The sequence below is a fragment of the Hibiscus syriacus genome, unplaced genomic scaffold (assembly GCF_006381635.1).
Source record: "Hibiscus syriacus cultivar Baekdansim isolate YM2019G1 unplaced genomic scaffold, ASM638163v2 tig00112261_pilon, whole genome shotgun sequence".
NCBI classification, from domain to species: Eukaryota; Viridiplantae; Streptophyta; class Magnoliopsida; order Malvales; family Malvaceae; genus Hibiscus; species Hibiscus syriacus.
In genome coordinates, this window is record NW_024063289.1 from 1,058,286 (window position 1) to 1,076,608 (window position 18,323).

General features: G+C 30.8%; 1 protein-coding gene across 1 annotated transcript in view; it reads right to left on the bottom strand.

Annotated features, from left to right (window-relative positions):
• Positions 1-5,241: 5,241 nt before the first annotated feature.
• LOC120176938 (probable inactive serine/threonine-protein kinase fnkC) overlaps positions 5,242-18,323 on the bottom strand; it is a 37,743-nt gene continuing 24,661 nt past the window's right edge. Inside the window, exons 3-7 of the mRNA XM_039183217.1 lie at positions 6,898-7,027; positions 6,654-6,823; positions 6,285-6,567; positions 5,831-5,997; positions 5,242-5,390 (exon numbers count right to left, since the gene is read on the bottom strand). Of these exons, the coding sequence (XP_039039148.1) occupies positions 5,242-5,390; positions 5,831-5,997; positions 6,285-6,567; positions 6,654-6,823; positions 6,898-7,027 (899 nt within the window). The remainder of the gene's footprint in view (positions 5,391-5,830; positions 5,998-6,284; positions 6,568-6,653; positions 6,824-6,897; positions 7,028-18,323) is intronic.

An 18,323-nucleotide genomic window follows, 5' to 3' on the forward strand; every position in this document is an offset into this window, starting at 1 on the left:
AATTATGAGTCACTTCCTACCATAGTAACTCCATCACTAGCTCATCGCATATCAATGTTTGTTCGATAACATAAGTACAAATTAAATTTGCACTCACTTGGTCTCCTTCGCTTGCAAACATCCTTTAGGATTTCACATTCCATCGTTAAGATTTTCCTTAGCTTTAATATTGTTTGATCTTGATTTCAAGCACACAATCTAAATGAGCATCATTACGAACATATTTAAATTCAAACAACATGTTAGAATCTTACTAACATAGACACACAATAGAAAATAATTTTCTAAAAATAATTTTCTAAAAATTCTTTCGATGCTCATTCTATACTAATTCCATGTCACAATATAATTGTTAACCATAACAATTTAAAATTGACCATTCAAATCCCTTTTTATCTAGATTTCACATAACATTTTCACTTAAATTCCGAACTTTGAAATCAGCTTAATTAAGGAGCAACACTCTTTCCACGTCCCAACGAGATATTGGGTCCAACATGATTCGTTTGACATCTAGGTATTTCGGATTCACTCTCTGCATCGTAATGATTCGTGATTTAATGAATCCTAACTGACAAATATTATTTAATCGTCTTACGTTTGGATGCATAACCTATATATTCATTCTGTACTATACGTGTTAGCCCAAAATAAAAGCAATTTGAATTTATAATTCAAATGGCAGTAACACAAGTTACTTGATTTCCTTTTATTTTTATTTTATTATTTTCCTACCAAACGTGCATCCCCATTAACATATATATATATATATATATATATATATTCTGCATAATTGTTCATCAAATATGAAACTAACTCAAACGTCATTCTCTTACATATTTTACCACCAACATATGTAATATTCGAAAACTATAATTTCTATTTTTTATCGTAAATATATATTTTAATTATTATTATTTTCTCTAAAGCGTTCCACAATCTAGTTCCAACTCTAGGACAAGGCTCTCTATTTCTTTTAATGGACAACCAAGTGAGCCAAACACCGACGAGAGAGACGGTATTAAACGAAATTTCAGTAGTTGTTACAACCTCCCCTTCAACCGCTCACTTAAAATCTCATCTTACAAAACATAAAAGTATAACTTAAGATTGGTTCTTAAAAGTATAACTTAAGCTTAGAGGGTTCTTACCAAAAACCAGTGTCGTAAAATCCACCGTAACAAAAATGAAGATGATGACAGCCGGTTAGATGCACCAATCACCTAGCTGTGGCACTCTTCTTATGGTTCCAATCTTATCTTTTTTCTTTGTTTTAAAATGTGAAAAGTAACCAACATGGCAGGTTATCCCACCATTCTCATACCTTTTTTCGTTAGCTAATAACTTCTCTTAATTTATATAATACTACCCTAATTAATTCCTAACAAAATAAGCCTAAAAGTCTTTAACGCATGAATGGAAACTGAAAGGGTTGCTGCCATATTAAAATCATCATTCCCAACACCCTTATATATAATTTTTAATGTTCTTCACCATACAAATATATATTTTTTTAATTATATATGTATGTTTATATATTTTTTTAAAATATTAATCAATACAAAACTCTTAACCCAAATTTCAGGGTATTACATAGAGTCCATTTAAAGCCCATTTTAGGGCTTGGATTATGATCTTTATTTGACGATGTTGGAGGGAAGCTATTAGTCATCAGTGATATTAGAGGGAGATCATTCTTAATTATTTGACGATGGTTTAGTTGAGAATTCACGTATTCATAGCTATTTATAATCCAATGGGCTAAACAATGACTTTATATATTCTAGTTATGAAAGCCAAAAGGCTAACTTTATAAATAAATATGATTTGATTATGGTTATTTGATATCCTAAATTTAAAAATAAGCTAAGTATATGATATAATTTATTTCCATGAAAGACATATATGATAAATAATGATTTTATGCGATACAAATTCTTCACAGTGAAGTTATATGTTAAATTATGAATTTGTAATATAAGTTCTTACCATGAAAGTTACATGTTATGATATGTTCATTATGTTTTATTTATCATTCAAGTATGTTAAGGACAACTTATCATGTTATGTTTAATTGCGTTGCATTATGTTAATTACTTCACTAAGCTATATAAGCTTATGCACCATTGGTTTCACTATTTCAGAAAAATAAGTTCAATAGCTATTGGAATTGTATTTAGGACGTTACAAGTCACTTTTGAATGCAATTAATGTAAGTTCATTGTAACTAAGCTCCTACAGGGTGATGTGTCTTTTGGTTGTGTAACTAATATTAGCTAAATTCATATGTTAACTAGTTTAAGATTTAAAGTTTTTCATGTTGTATTGCTTGTGAAAGTGTGTTTTGGTGATGTTGGCCCTCAAGTGCTGTGATGATGAAAGGTAAGATCACACAAACAAGTATCAGGCTTTGAAACCATAAGGTAGATATATTGATTTTATGATTGCATGATTCGTGACATTTTGGCAGGTTAAGTGGCATAGAAAGATTGAATGCATGTCGTATACATGAATTAGATGATTTTCAATGGTTCCTTAAAGTACAAGGTCATATAAGCTATGTGTGAAGTGTTGCCATGTTAATTGATCCTTGAATTTGAGAAATGCATAATAAGATTTTAAGCATAACTTGCAAATAGGTTGAATTTGTATGAAACCATACTCCTTGAGTGTTTATTGGTTATTAAGTGCATGTTGATTGAGTTTATAGTTGTTAGGATATGTTTTGATTGATAGGTAAGATTTTTTTTTGTTGATTAAGAAATTAAATGAGGTTGATTGGCATGTAAAAAATGTACATATTGATTTTTCAGGCATGAAATTTCTAAACTTTTGGAAAAGTTCAGAAATTTTGAGGGAAAGTTTTCATACTTTTGGAAAAATTTCGATACTTCCATTCCATAAACTTTTGGAGTTTTAAGAACTTTTATGTAAGTTTCGAAACTTTCAGGTGAACTACGAAACTTTCGGCTCTACTTTTGAAATTCCATGTTTGAAAGGTAAAATTCTCTCTTTATCCCCTAGAATGATGGTACTTTGTTAATTGATCCCTATTTATGATTATTGAGTAATAAAAATGAACTTTAATGTATTATATGATAGAAATTGTATATTTAATATAAAAATTAGCTGTTTAGTAAATATAATAAGAAGTTTAATACGATCGTAAGATAAATCCTTAATTTTTGAATAATTACAAATTTATTCCTTAAACTTTTAAAATATTACAAATTAGTCCCAAATAAAAGTTTAACGTTAATAAATGATTAATAAGACTAAATATGTTAAGAAGGTCACGTTTGAACTTTGTTTGAATTATGGAATTTTTTATAGATTTCAAATTTAGTTAATTCACGATTAAGTCCTTAATGTATTAATTTGGATGTCATGTGCCAAGCAAGTAGTAAATTGCTTGTTTTAAGTCCGCTTTGGAATAATTATAATCTTAAGAAATGTTTGATAAGTTAAAATTATTAAGTTTATTAATATGTGAATATTTACACTTAGATCCCTATGTTTTTAAAAAGTTTCAATTTCACCTTTAGACAAGATAGTGTCATGAAATGATTAAATCTGATGATGATGATGATGATGATAATAATAATAATAATAATAATAATAATAATAATAATAATAATAAATAATAATAATAATATGATTATGTAATGATTTTGCGATAATGTTTGTTTAATTTAAAAATTCCCATAGTTCCAATATTTATAGATAGGTCCTTGAATTTTTAAGTTTGTAAATTAGATCATAAGCATGGATTCAAGTTATAAGGTGTTAATGATTGATAAGCTCAATAGATTGATTCGTTATTTTTGTTAAATATCCTGTAAGTTAACTTAGTTAAGTTTGAAATAGTAATTTGGTTAATTTTAGATTATTTACGAATAGGATCCCAGACTTTCAGTAAACATTAATCCAACCCCTAAGTAAGGAATTCAAATTGTGATTTGACTAATGAATGGAAATCATGATATTTTGAAATTGTGATTGTAATATGATGTCATGTATGATTTGTAATATTTAAGTTTCGATTACACTCTTGATCCGGTTTCTATCTAGATGGGGTAGAGGACATTACAATTTTGTTTCTTTTGTGTAGACAATGACCATTCATCCTGGATTGTCCTAGGAACATCTATGTTACCCCTGCTCAGTCCCAAAAGGTTTTGGTTGTTCCTCTAACTCTGAGAGGTTGAATGTTCCAGTTTAGATATATAATGTTCGCACCATAGAGAAACAAGACACTCAAGATGTGATCGTAGGCAAGGATGGACCTAAGGGAACAGTCGCCCCCTTTAAAATTTAAAATTACCTTATATTTTAGATTTTGTCCATGTATTTTCGATTGAAAATATGTTTTTACTCCCTAGAATTTTATAAGTTAAAGTTCGCCCCCTGACATAAAATCTTGCGCCTGTCCCTGATTGTAGGTACTATTGAATTATTTAATAAGCTTATATTTGCATTATTAGTGGATCTTGGATCCACACGTTCATTTCTTTGTTCACAACTTGTTTAAGTGACCTAAAACTAAAACCAAACAAAACAAAAAATCTTCCTACAAATCCTTTGGAAGATAGGGTGACAATTAATCAAGTGTACAAGAGATGTATGTCGATGATTCAAACGATTGGATTTCCTATCGATTTGATGGAGTTCTCCTTCCAAAAGTTTGAATTTGATTTGGATCTTGATTAATTGAGTCAACATCGAGCTTGGTTTTGATGGAAGAAGGAAAAGTTCTAGCATACACATCTGATAACTCAAACCACACAAAAGTAAATATCTGACTCGCGATCTTGAGCTTCCAAGAGTCATGCTTTCCCTGAAAATCTGAATACATTAGATATATGATGAAAGGTGTCATTTGTGTACCGATCAAAAAAGTCTCAAATATATTTTGACTCAGAAAGTGTTGAATCTTTTTCAAAGACACCGGATCGAGCTCCTGAAGGTTACTATCTCATAATTGATTATCATGCTGACAAAAGAAAATTTACGAACTCGTTTTCTCTATAAAGCAAAGGCCGTCAAGAACAATGATCGTTGATTCTTTCTTGACACTTCTAAATTTGTCGTTAAAGTCGTCGAGGAAATGAACATGTAATTAAAACGTTATTAGAAATTGCAATATGGTGACAATAACTTCTGATTTGTAACAATGATTACCAAGAAGAAACATACATGTAAATCAAACTCAGATGTTTGTCGATGGGGTTGATATGAAAATCACTCGACTTTAGATATCAGAATAAATTCGGCTTCAACTATCAAACTATCTCTCACCATATACCCCTTAGAGGAGTCTTGCAGATCCTCTAATGACACAAACTTAGGATAACCCCAACTTGTTTTGGAAGTAGTAAACGAATTTTCACCTGTAATAAACTTTTAAAAAATATTAAAGCATATAGAAATAGTTTTAAACAAAATGAACTATGCAAAATAAAAATATATAACATTGTTAAATAAATACTATTTTATTATATATTTATTGAAATATAAATATGAAAAGATTAAGATCATCAAAGAATATAAGTATAAAACTTAAAATATAATATCATCCGATAAGATCCAGTTATACAGTGTAATTTTTTTAGTTTTACATAGATTTAGGACCGTTTGATGAGTAAAAATAGACATGATATTAGTGGTGGAAAATGAAAAGATGTTTACTGGGGAAAAACAAAAAATTAATCATAATTGTCTATTTTCACTGATGCAACGATCTTAATATTACATTGTCTAAATGGATCATAACCCTATTAACATGTCATATCACAAAATATATATAAAAAAAATCAGATATGGTGTTTACCTATCATTTCCAAGTGATTAGATCTGATTTGGTTCCTAAGACGTAGCTTCTGTTTCACGAAAACTTCACGCATGGGTTGAAGTGTTTTGGGCTCGGATAGCTTAAGATAAACAGATAAATGTGTATCCTTAGACCTGTAATTTCCTTTAGGATAAACCGTTAAGTTCCTGTAATCAATACGAAAATACCACTTATCATATAGTTTCCTGACCTGTTTTGCAATGGAACAAAAAAAATTTGTTGTATGACCTAAAATGATAATACAATTATGACGAAAAAGAAAGAAGGTTTGAACCCACTCTGTGGGTTCAATGATTAAAAGGACTGTTGTTCTTGGGTTCAAGCATATGTGTCTGTAGATTTGTGTGCATTGTCTATACTTAAGAAAAATTATGAATAGATACGGCCTTTAATCACCCTAAGACTATTAACATAAAGTTTAAAAGAATAATACCATTTTATGTCCTCTATTGTAACAACAGGAGAATCGTAAAATTCCTTGTCAAAATTTGAAAAGTTCTCAATCATCCAAGTAATTGTTCCACCAGCAGGCTTCTGAAGCACTGATTTCTCCAATTTGAGAGGACGTTGAATAACGAAAACCTCTGCCCCCAAAATGCAACAATCGTCCACCAAATAACCATTAGCAACATTGTTAAAAGCCTCTTGTGAAAGGAACTGTGAAAAGCCCCACTTAGTCTTCAACTCATAAAAACGCCTAACAGGCACCTCAATATCTATACACAAACCAAGCACTTGCAATTATTCATGTATATAAAGACATTTCTGCAATTACTCATCTAAAAAGGGTGTAGAACTCAACCTTTGACGGCCATGTACAGGTCCCGAATCTGATCGAACACGAATAACTTAAATTCGACATTTACTTCCCAATCAAGAGACAAATTCCCAGTGTTTTCAATTTCCAAGTATAGGGAGATGTAACCATTTCCGTTGCTCTCTTTATTTCCAGTCGGATAAAGTACCAATCTCCTAATAAATTCAATATCATGAGAAAGGAAGAAGAAAGTAATACCTTATCAAAGCTTACTAGTCTCAGCACTCACCATTGGTGTCCCCCTGCATGGAATGCACTAGATTTGTACTTCTCCACCTTGGCTTCAATCAATAAAGAGAATGCCTCTATTTTGATTAAGTAATGACTTGGAGGAAGATCCCTTGTCGTTCTTGTTATTCCTGAAAATTAACAGAAATCATTTTCAAAATCAATGGAAAAAAGCTTTGGGTTAATTTGTTTATATAAATGCCAAAGAAGAGATACTAGCCATGCACTTCTGAGTCGTCCATGATAATGGAGAATATAAGATATTTTAATTGATTACAGAATGTTTTCATTCATGATTTTATATAGAAGAAGGACATAATAAATATGTATAGAGAGATCTTTGAGTTTGGGTTGTGCACGCTGGGGTGCGGTTGGGGCACGCTAGGGTGTGGCTGGGGTGCAATGGCGGAACAGCGCACGATGGTGTGCGGCTGAGGTGCACCAGAGGTAGAGCAAGGCACGCTGGGGTGCAGCTGAGGCGCACCGGGGTGGATGCTAGGTGGCTGACGACACCGATGGGGATAGGTATCCTCAAAAGTTTTGAATAAAAAAAATTTAGGATTCCAAATAGGGTTTTTGTTTTTTTTTTCCCCTGTGTCTAGAATTGCTTAATACGTAAATGATAGAGTTAATCTTCAATTTTTTCTATAATTTTTAGAATTGACCCTCAACTTTTGAAAGTTACATATATACTTAAATTTTTTGAAATTTCTAATTTAACTCCTTAATTTTCAAAGTAATCTATCAAATCCTATCTTTTTATTATTATTTTTTTATTAAACTAAGGTGATTACAAAGTAGTATTTATTCTAAATACTCTAAGCCATTTGACAATGAGAGCTCAATCGCTCTGCTGCAATCGCTGGTGCTCGAACTCATGACTTCTAGAAATAATAGCGATTCCCTTAATCACCGAGGTAAATTGATTCGTGCAAATCCTATCTTTTTTATAATTATGAAAATTTAAAGACACGATCATACTTGAATAAAATCTTAACTCCATAGTTAAGATGCGTCACAAACGGTCTCATTAATAGTTTTTTTATATATAGAACCTACTATTTTTATTCAAAATTAAAAATCAAAATTACAATAAAAATTTACAATCACAACGTAAACTAAACACATAATAAAGATATTGTTTTATAATCATTAACACAAAAACTAGTCAATTAAGATAACATGATGACTATACAATGAAAAGATTAAAAATTTTAACCAAATAATCTCAAACAAAAGATAGATACAAACATATTTGATTGCATCAAAAAAATGAACCACAAAAAAGAGATTAAGATATTGAAAGAACACCAAAAAATCGTAAAATCAGAGTTGAGTGACTTAAGAAAACTATCTACGAACACAAATCGCGTATCCAAATTTAATTTAATAATCCAAAACAGGAAATATCAACTTAATAACAAAATAGTGTAATATTGATCAGTTGGTGAAGTCTAATCTAATCTTGAGAAAATATAAACGAAAATAACTATAAAAAGACTAATACTAATACCTACAGTTAGAAATCAACACTAAAACCAATGTGACCACCTATATTAATACCTTTTTATAAATCGATATTACTACTTATATAATTCCTATTGGTTATAATTTTATTAAGCGGTTATTGATTTGGATCAGGTATCACTCATTATGGGCGGACCCAAATACAAATTCCAACATTTCTCACTTGCACAAAATGGATGAAACTTTCTTAAAATCAATTTTAAGAGATCGGTGTATCTTCTCACTATAACGTTTTTTTTTTTTTTTGAATACGAAAGAATGAAAACGCATACCAGTTAGCTACTCCATTAGAGACCGGTACAACTCCAAACGCAGACTAGTTTGACACAATGGCTGAAGCTCTGTTGGAGGGAGCCAGAAAGTTTGACGACCAAAGGGGAGGCTCCAAGCTAATTTGGCCATACCATTAGCGACTTGATTCCCTCCTAGGAACGCATGAACAAACTCCAATTGCATGTCTATTCAGAATTTCAACTGTGGGCGGTTTTAAACGAGAATTCAGCTCCATTCTTCTACCTTGTTCACGTAAGAGAGTAGGTTGTGCAAATTGACATCACTAAATAAATTATTCATATTTTTCTTTCTAGAGTGATTTTTTAATTTTTCTTTTGAAGTGTCATCGTAGGCGCAGTCTAGTATCGTTATCTCTCCTCTTATTTTTTTTCTTAATTTTCTTTTGATTTAGATCTAAATAATCACCCTTCCCTTTTTTATTTTCGCATATTCTTAAATTATTTATTTTTATTTTCCTATATGGCATGATTGTCTGTATGTTTTTACTGCACGATTGTATGTATGCTTTTATAACATGATTTAGTCTATTGTTATTATAATTTGGAGTCTTGTGTTGCTTTCATCGTGATGTTCCTTCTCATGAGGAAAGATCGACATCTCATATGGTTGAATCCCTTTTTGCGACAGTTTTTTAATGCATCTAGAACCGTTCTTAGAGTATTTTGTCATATTGGTTCTCTCAATATCTATGCCTACATCTATATTACATCTAGGTTTGAACAAAATATGGATATTATTGATAGTAGCTAGGTTTTTTGAATGATGGAGAATGCATTTAAAGGAAGATTTTTATTTTATTTTATTTTTCACACCCTTTGAGTTTCCATGTTGAGATTGTATTGCCTTTGTTGTACATTGCCTTTTCATTTAATGAAAACTTAATTTTTTGGTTACAAATAAAAAAATAAGTCGTACAACCAACATACTTCGTAATTTCATGAACATGCTATCATACAATTGTTAAGTATGTTTTTTTCTAATCCGAGAATGATAGAGAAAAATAGTAAGAAATAAATATCATTATAAAATTAAAGGGATAGAACGAGTTTATTGTCTTAAGATTTTTTGCCGGAGTAACAATCTGAGACGAAATCAAACTTGAGAAAATCAAATAAAGAAATTAAACTTCATAAAGCGAATCAAAATTAAATAGAAAGAAAAATACTCTTTTTATTTTGATCAGTTGAGAGCGGAATCAGTTGAGGTATGTCGCTACACAGTTTCCTTAAGACAGATTTTCAACCACTCCTTTGGTGCTCAAGTTTGTTGGTCGTCTGTCTCCTAGGGTACAACAACTTATGATCAGCTACAGTAACACATCTGCAGAGATCACAAACGATCTTTGCCTTTGACTATCACCGGAAAACCAGTGGAAGAGAATATTTTCTAAGGAGAGAAAATATTGTTTTCAAGAGAAGAAAAGTTCTTGAATTCTCAGAAGTTTTTAGATGTGAAAAACCTAAGAGATTTACTCACTATTTATAGGAGATTTTTCAAGAGTGATTTAATCCAACCATATATATTTTAATATTCAACTTTAAATAGATAATAATATCTTTTAATTTGAAATATTTAAAAGATAAAACTCTTTTTACAAATCAAACTTAAATAGATATTATTTTAATTTGAAATATACAAAAATATATAATTATCTTTAATATTCAAAGTTAAAAAAGATAACAAATACCTTTTAAATTGGCATATTCAGAGTAATTATCCTACTAATATACAAACTAAATAATATATTTTAATTTACAATAGTCAAAAGGAATATGAATTTAATATAAATATTAAATCCATCAATTAGATTCGCCCTTTTTCCAACAATCCCCCACATGAATGAAATTAATGATTTAATCAAAAACATTTTTGGCACGATGTGGTGATAGCCTCTATGATTGATAGTTGCATAGAATATGTAGGTGTCCTACTTTGAACCTTCCCTTGTGACAGTATATTTACTTTATTGGTTAAACAGTAGATGTGATATCCTTTAATTGTTCTGCCATTTGTGCAAACGATGACATACTTCACACAACTACCCCTCTGACAAGAATTTAGTTCTCATGGGTATGTCCTTAAAGCCATGGACATCGCCTGGTTTTGCAAGAGTTTGAAATAACTATGTCCGATAGTCTCCTTGAAGCAACCCCACTTCACTCTCACATAAGTGACTTATATTGCTTGGCTTACTGCAGCACACAATTGTCATTAAAAGCTTTTGCTTAGCTTATACCACTTTTATCATTGTTTACATCATAGTAATGGACTTGGGATAAGAAACCCCCACAATGACCGTACACGGGTTATGCAATTAGGTTTTCCCTTTGAACTTAGATCTTGGGATCTCCAGTCAACAAGGTAGGGTTTTCCTTCACATAATGCCTTTAAATTGCATGGTCTTTAGCCACATTCCTTTAGATATTTTCTCAACTTATCTCGATTTAACCCTTTGGTTAGCGTATTCGTAATTTTATAATTTGATAGAGATAACTCAATTTGAGATCAGTTGTCAATGGTATTATGTTGACGATGCATATGTCTCGACTTACCATTATACTTTCTAGTCACAGTAAAAGAATAATGTAGGCACACGTTTAAGTATTTAAGAATATCCTCCAAGAAATTGCATTATTCCCTAGACTTATCTAGAGCTTCAAACTCATATTTCACTATGAATCTGGTTATAACCGTTTTCTTAGGGATTTTCATGAAACAAACTTTTCCTTCCAGTGTGAAACAAATTCACTTATGCCGTTGATAACACGAATATCAAATTCCAACTAGGATCAGTCTATCCTTCTAAGAATAGGATAGTCAAAGAAAGTACAATCCATTGTTTAGAATTTATTTTTCATCTATTTTTGATAATATAACAATTACCTTGTCAATATAACCCCCATATTTCTAAGTGTTTGTCTGAAACTCATGTGGTGTCTTATCCTTTTTTCTTTCTTGGGACCTTAATTAAAAAGGTAATTAGTTCACATAACTAATTCTCTCTCCCCCACATGTTCTGTGATAACTCAAAACTTCTTAGCATTGCTTTCATTGTTCAATTCATCCGCTTTGCTACTTTAGTTATTTTAGGAAAATATAATGATGTCACTTCATAAATAATATTATGTTGTGTGTACACTTATTACCATCTTAATTTATTTATTAAGTTGGTTTTTTAGCTTCATGTTTATAGAAAATATTTTTTCTATAACTTTGTTTTGCTCTTTTAGCAAATACACATAACAATACTTTTACTTTCATCAGTGGAGGTAATAAAACATTTATTCTTCCTTGTTTATGCTATTATTGGAGTCATATCTCACACTAAAATTAAATTCGAAAATATTTCTCAAAGAATTTGAAATTCATAAATTCAAAAATTGAAGGAAACTTATCTTTCGCGTAAATTCCTCTTGATTTTTGCCAAATATTTTTTCCCGAAATTTTGGTTCTTCCTATGTACAAAACAAGAGTTAAACTCACGAATTCTATATCATCTCGAAAAAATAATAAAATAAAATATGTCTTAAGATTGATAGAAAAAGATGTGCATTAATCCGAGAATGATATAGAAAAATAATAATGAATAAATATCATTATAAAATTAAAGGGATAGAACCGTTTACTTTCTTAAGATTCTTGACTGGATAAACAATATGAGACGAAATAAAATCTGAGAAAATCAAATAAAAAAAAGTTAAACTTCATAAAGTAAATCAAAATTAAATACAAAGAAAAATACTTTTTTATTTTGATAAGTTAAGATCGGAATTAGTTGAGGCTTGTCGCTACAAAGTTTCCCAAAAATAGATTTTCGGCCACTCCTTTGGTGCTCGAGTTCGTTGGTCGCCTATCTTCTAGGATAAAACAACTTATAATCAGCTACAGTAGCACATATGCAGAGATCACGAAAGATCCTTACATTCGACTATCAATGGAAACTAGTGAAGGAGAATATTTATAAGGAGAGAAAATAATTTTTCAAGAGAAGAAAAGTTCTTGAATTCTCATATGTTTCTAGATGTGAAAAACCTAACAGATTTGCTCACTATTTATAGGAGATTTTTCAAGAGAGATTTAATCCAACCAAATATCTTTTAATATTAAACTTTAAACAGATAATAATATCTTTTAAATTTAAATATTCAAAAGATAAAACTCCTTTTACCATTCAAACTTAAATAGATATTATTTAAATTTGAAATATAAAAAAGTATATAATTATCTTTAATATTCAAAGTTAAAAAGATAACAAATACCTTTTAAATTGGCATATTCAAAGAGTAATTATCCTACAAATTTTCAAATTAAATAATATATTTAATTTGCAATAGTCAAAAGAAATATATATTTAATATAAATATTAAATACATCAATTAGATTGACCCTTTTTTCCAGCAATCCCCCACATTAATGAAATTGATGATTTAATCAAAAACATTTTTAGAACGATGTGGTGATAGCCTCTACGATTGATAGTTGCATAGAATAAATAGGTGTCCTCCTTTGAACCTTCCCTTGTGACAATATATTTACTTTATTGGTTAAACAATAGATGTGATATCCTTGAATTGTTCCGCCATTTGAGCAAACGATGGCATACTTCACACAACTTCCCCTCTGACAATAATTTAGTTCTCATTGGTATGTTATTAAAGTCATGGGCATCCCATGGTTCTACAAGAGTTTGAAATAAATATGCATGATAGTCTTCTTGAAGTGGCCCCACTTCACTCTCACATAGGTGGCTTATATTGCTTGGCTCACAGCAGCACACAATTTTCATTAAAAGCTTTTGCTTAGCCTATACCACTTTGATCATTGTTTACATCATATGCAATTAGGTTTTCCCTTTGAACTTAGATCTTGGGATCTCCAGTCAACAAGGTAGGATTTTCTTTCACATAACACCTTTAAATTTCATAGGTTGTAGTCATATTCCTTTAGATGTTTTCTCAACTTGATCTTGATTTAACCATTTGGTTAGCGTATCCGTAATGTTATCATTTGATCTTACAAAACCAATAGAGATAACTCAATTTGAGATCAGTTGTCAATGGTATTATGTCGACGATGCATATGTCTCGACTTACCATTATACTTTCTAGTCACAGTAAAAGCATATTGTGGGCACACATTTAAGCATTTAAGAATATCCTCTAAGAAATTGCAAAGCTATTCAGCTTATTCTCCAGACTTATCTAGAGCTTCAAACTCATATTTCACTATGAATTTGGCTCTAACCTTTTCTTAGGGATTTTCATGACACAACTTTTCCTTCTAAGAATATCAAATTCATTTGTGTCGTTGATATATTGAATATCAAATTCGAACTAGCATCAATCTATCCTTATAAGAATAAAATAGTCAAAGAAAATACAATCCATTATTTAGGATTTTTTTCATTTGTTTTGATAATATAACAATTACCTTCTCAAGACAACCATGACATTTCCAAGTGTTTGTTTGAAACAGATTTTCAACCTTTTAATAACTCATGTTGTGTCTTGTCCTTTTTCCTTTATAGGGGACCTTAATTAAAAGGTAATTAGTTGACAGAACAACTTCTCTCTCCCCTACATGTTCTGTGACAACTCAAAACTTCTTAGCATTGGTTTCATTGTTCAATTCTTCCACTTTGCTACTTCAGTTATTTTAGGAGAATGTAGTGGTGTCACTTCATGAGTAATATCATGATGTCTGCACACTTTTTACCATCTTAATCTATTTATTAAGTTGGTTTTTATTATATAAAATATTTTTTTTCTATAACTTTGTTTTGCTCTTTTAGCAAATACACATAGCAATACTTTTATTTTCATAAATGAAGGTAATAAAATATTTATTCTTCCTCGTTTATTCCATTATTACAAAGTTTAAGAACTTGGTCACTAATAATTCATTAATATCAGCATCTTCTATTTTGTATCTATGGTTCAATTGTACACCTTATATTGTGTATCTGATAAGACATTCAAGATATATTTCCAACACAAGAAGTTATTATACATCCAAGATCAGGTAACAACATTTACCCCATCCTCTCTTGTAACCCCCTCAGACCGATGCGGGTAACTCGATCCGATCTGTGGTGTCACATTAAGGCCACCTGAGCGATCCGCTGTAAAAATCTCAGAAAATTTAAAACTTTTGTCAAAACATGTAAACTCATAAAATTAACATATATATAAAATAAAATACAATTACATGCCCCCTAATCACATGTACCATACTCTGCAACCAACGCTGGAAAAACTACTTTACTAATGTCGATAGATGCAACTGTACGATTCTTTTAACCTGAAAAGGTGAGTAACAGAGTGAGCTTTGGAAAGCTCAGTAATAAAGAACTACCAGATGATGCTGAAGAGCGTGCAGATACAAATAAACATATATATCCTTATCGGTTCAGACATCTACAGATATTTATGTTGAGCGGAAATCTGACTGATATTTCAGGTATTAATAGACAGTGAGCTTTCAGTTCAAAGAACTATTTCGGATGATTGAGTTCAGGAGATCAGAATAGGTTATCTAGTGTGTTCCTGCAAAACCAGTGAAAAGATACAGATCTTTTGAAAACATATTTTTAAAATTTAGAAACCATAGTAATCCCTCCATCCCAACACATCATAATCTATAGGTTCCTCAGAACCATACACCCCCTGCACAACAGTAAGGCCCTGAGCACAAAGCCGAGGAACCTGCATATATACTTCCTCCAACAACACCCCTAAATAAAATATTTTCCGTCAATAAATGAAGATATTAGAATACAAAACATAATTCAAATCATATATCAGAACAGAATCCAGGTCAAGAATCAGAACAGATTTCAGATCAGATGTCAGAACATAATTCAAATCGGAAATAAGATAAAATATTCATGTGAGTAGAGAACACACTACAGTTTCCAAATATTATTCAGAGATTTTTGATAATCTTATCGGGCGGAGAAATATGGATCTTCAGTTTACCGATAGAATGTCAGAAGTTAGAATCACTATTGGAAGAGTTCATTAACTGACAGAATCATCAGTTATTCAGAATATGATTTATCAAGATCATCTTATTCAAACATTTTTCAGACGCTCTACATAATCAAAAGAGTATTCAAAATTCTTTACATCTGAATTACTTGTGTTTTCGTACATGACCAGAGTGATTTTAGCTGATAAGGAAGAACGAAGATTCAGGACCTTTACAATCTATGACGATTGATCGGATTATCGAATAACTCTTAGATGAATAGTTCCCATAACTAATGCTTGTCAACTGGTCAATTAATTGTTCTTCCAGGGTATTTACTCTTTAATACCACAAATTATTGTCCATAGATCATCTTCGAAATCATCGCTGAATAGATCTTCCAATGTCTTTATTTCATTTCCACGCTCTCACAATTTCATTAAATGTTAACGTGCTTGATTTGTAGTCCATGACCCAGAAGGATAATACATCATGTAAGTTCATTAGCATTCTCAGACTCATCCAAATCACTTATTTAATCCTCGATTATTGAGCTTACTTAGATCACTTAGTAGTCAAGTCTATCCCGGTTACTTCAGAGTTTTCCAGAGTAATTCGGATGTTTCTGAATTTCGTACATATTATACTTCCATTCAGTTCAATTTAGTATTCGTAGTTGATTTTTCTAACGAATATCCACTTCTTAGTACTGAAAGCGATCTAGAGTTGAACTGAGCTGAGTACTTTCCGAATCAACATCGATCCAAACTTGAGGAGATAAACTAGGATTCGAGTGTTATCTATGTTATTCAGGTACTGACATATCATTAGTGTTGGTCAACTCACTTAAGGTGAGTTTCATATCTTTTAAGGGTAGTAGAACACCCAAGTTTATTTGAATTCCTAGTTTATTTGAATTACTTAATTAATCCAAGACATTTACTTAGTCTAGGCCATAAGGGCATTTTGGTCATTTTGGTACTCAATGTTTTTCCATTTATTTCAACACTTGAGGACATCTATTCATTCCTGGCTTGGTGATATTCTTGAGTCATTTCCATTACAGGGGTATTTTGGTCATTTTACAGATCTAGGGTATTTCAATCATTTCCATCTGTTCAATCTTATTATTAAATTCAAATTTATCATTTACTACAATCCTTTCGAACAATTCTGTCAAAAGAGCACCATTGATAAATTATTCTTCATATATTTACTCATAACTCGGAGATTTACGGATTATCAGGAATTTTTTGTATAAACGTGTGATCTTAACAATGAAACTAGAAATTCATCGATTTAGCCATGACTTTTTGAGTACTTTTTCATTCAGGGTCAATTCGGCTACTCTTCCCTCTCAAGGGTAATTTCATAATTTCTTAACCATATAATTTCGGTATTAAAACTCTAACCAGGATAACTATAATTTAGAGATTCTAGGGTTAATCGCTTTCCCGGATAATCTCTAAACTTTAAATTATTCCTTAACAAAACTTCTAGTATCTTGTACAAGCCATCTTGGATTTAGAAATTGGTTATCCAGATTTCCTAAGTAAAACCAATATTTTCTATACACATCAGTAGTTTCATCATATCAATATGTCTTTAAAAATTCTTATCCAACTTTCAGAGTCAATTATTGTCCTTATTACAACATAAGGGTATTTTTGTAATTTTACCTAATCGAAGTATTCTCATAATTTATCATCTAAGTACATTTAATGAGATAAATTATAATTTACATATTCAGAATTGATTCCTTTATCACTTAATCACAGGACTTGTAATTCAATAGAATCTTAACTAATTTATGACTTAAATCGTATTCGATTCGAATCCATCCATAATCAAACAGGCATAATAGACCAATTATATACATTCATGCATTTGTCATTATCAACATGTTCCATAAAGTATAAAGAGGTAGTAATGTATTATCTCGATTTCTATGTCATACTGATTGACCATATAAATTCCATTAGAACGCCCTTGATCTTGAAATCAACTTCCAATAATTCCTTTGATATATATCAACAAAAATTTCATTAAAAAAGAGCTTAATTGCAAAAAACAGATCGAATCAGGTGATTAATCAATCAAAAACAGCTTATCGGGTTCGAATTTGACGAAACAGACTTCATATTTAGATTTAGATTCTGGACGTCGAAAAAACATAAGATATGAGTTTTCGAAAAATTTGACTTTTTGGTCAAAGTCAACGGTCAACGGGTTAACTGTCGGGTCATGTAACACACTTAACTCATATCCGACCCGAATACAAGTTTGAGGTGTCACATTGACTTTTCAAACTTTGACTATTATAGAAAATCCCGGGAATTTTTAAAACTTTCATTAAAACGAAATACATTAATTTATATAAGACCATAAAATACAAAATCGATCAGAGTATTCGTAATTAACACTTATTACATGCCAACACTCTATACATAACCAAGTACATACTTTGTCAATTACTTTTGATCTGATCTCTTAGTAGTATTGATGTTCGTGCTACTTCTATTTCCACTTTTCCTGATTCTTGGTACCTACGTGTAAATCACTTACACACTAAGTCATAGACTTAGTGAGGCAATAAATGAATATACAACAATAAACTTATGAATGTTCATACTTACC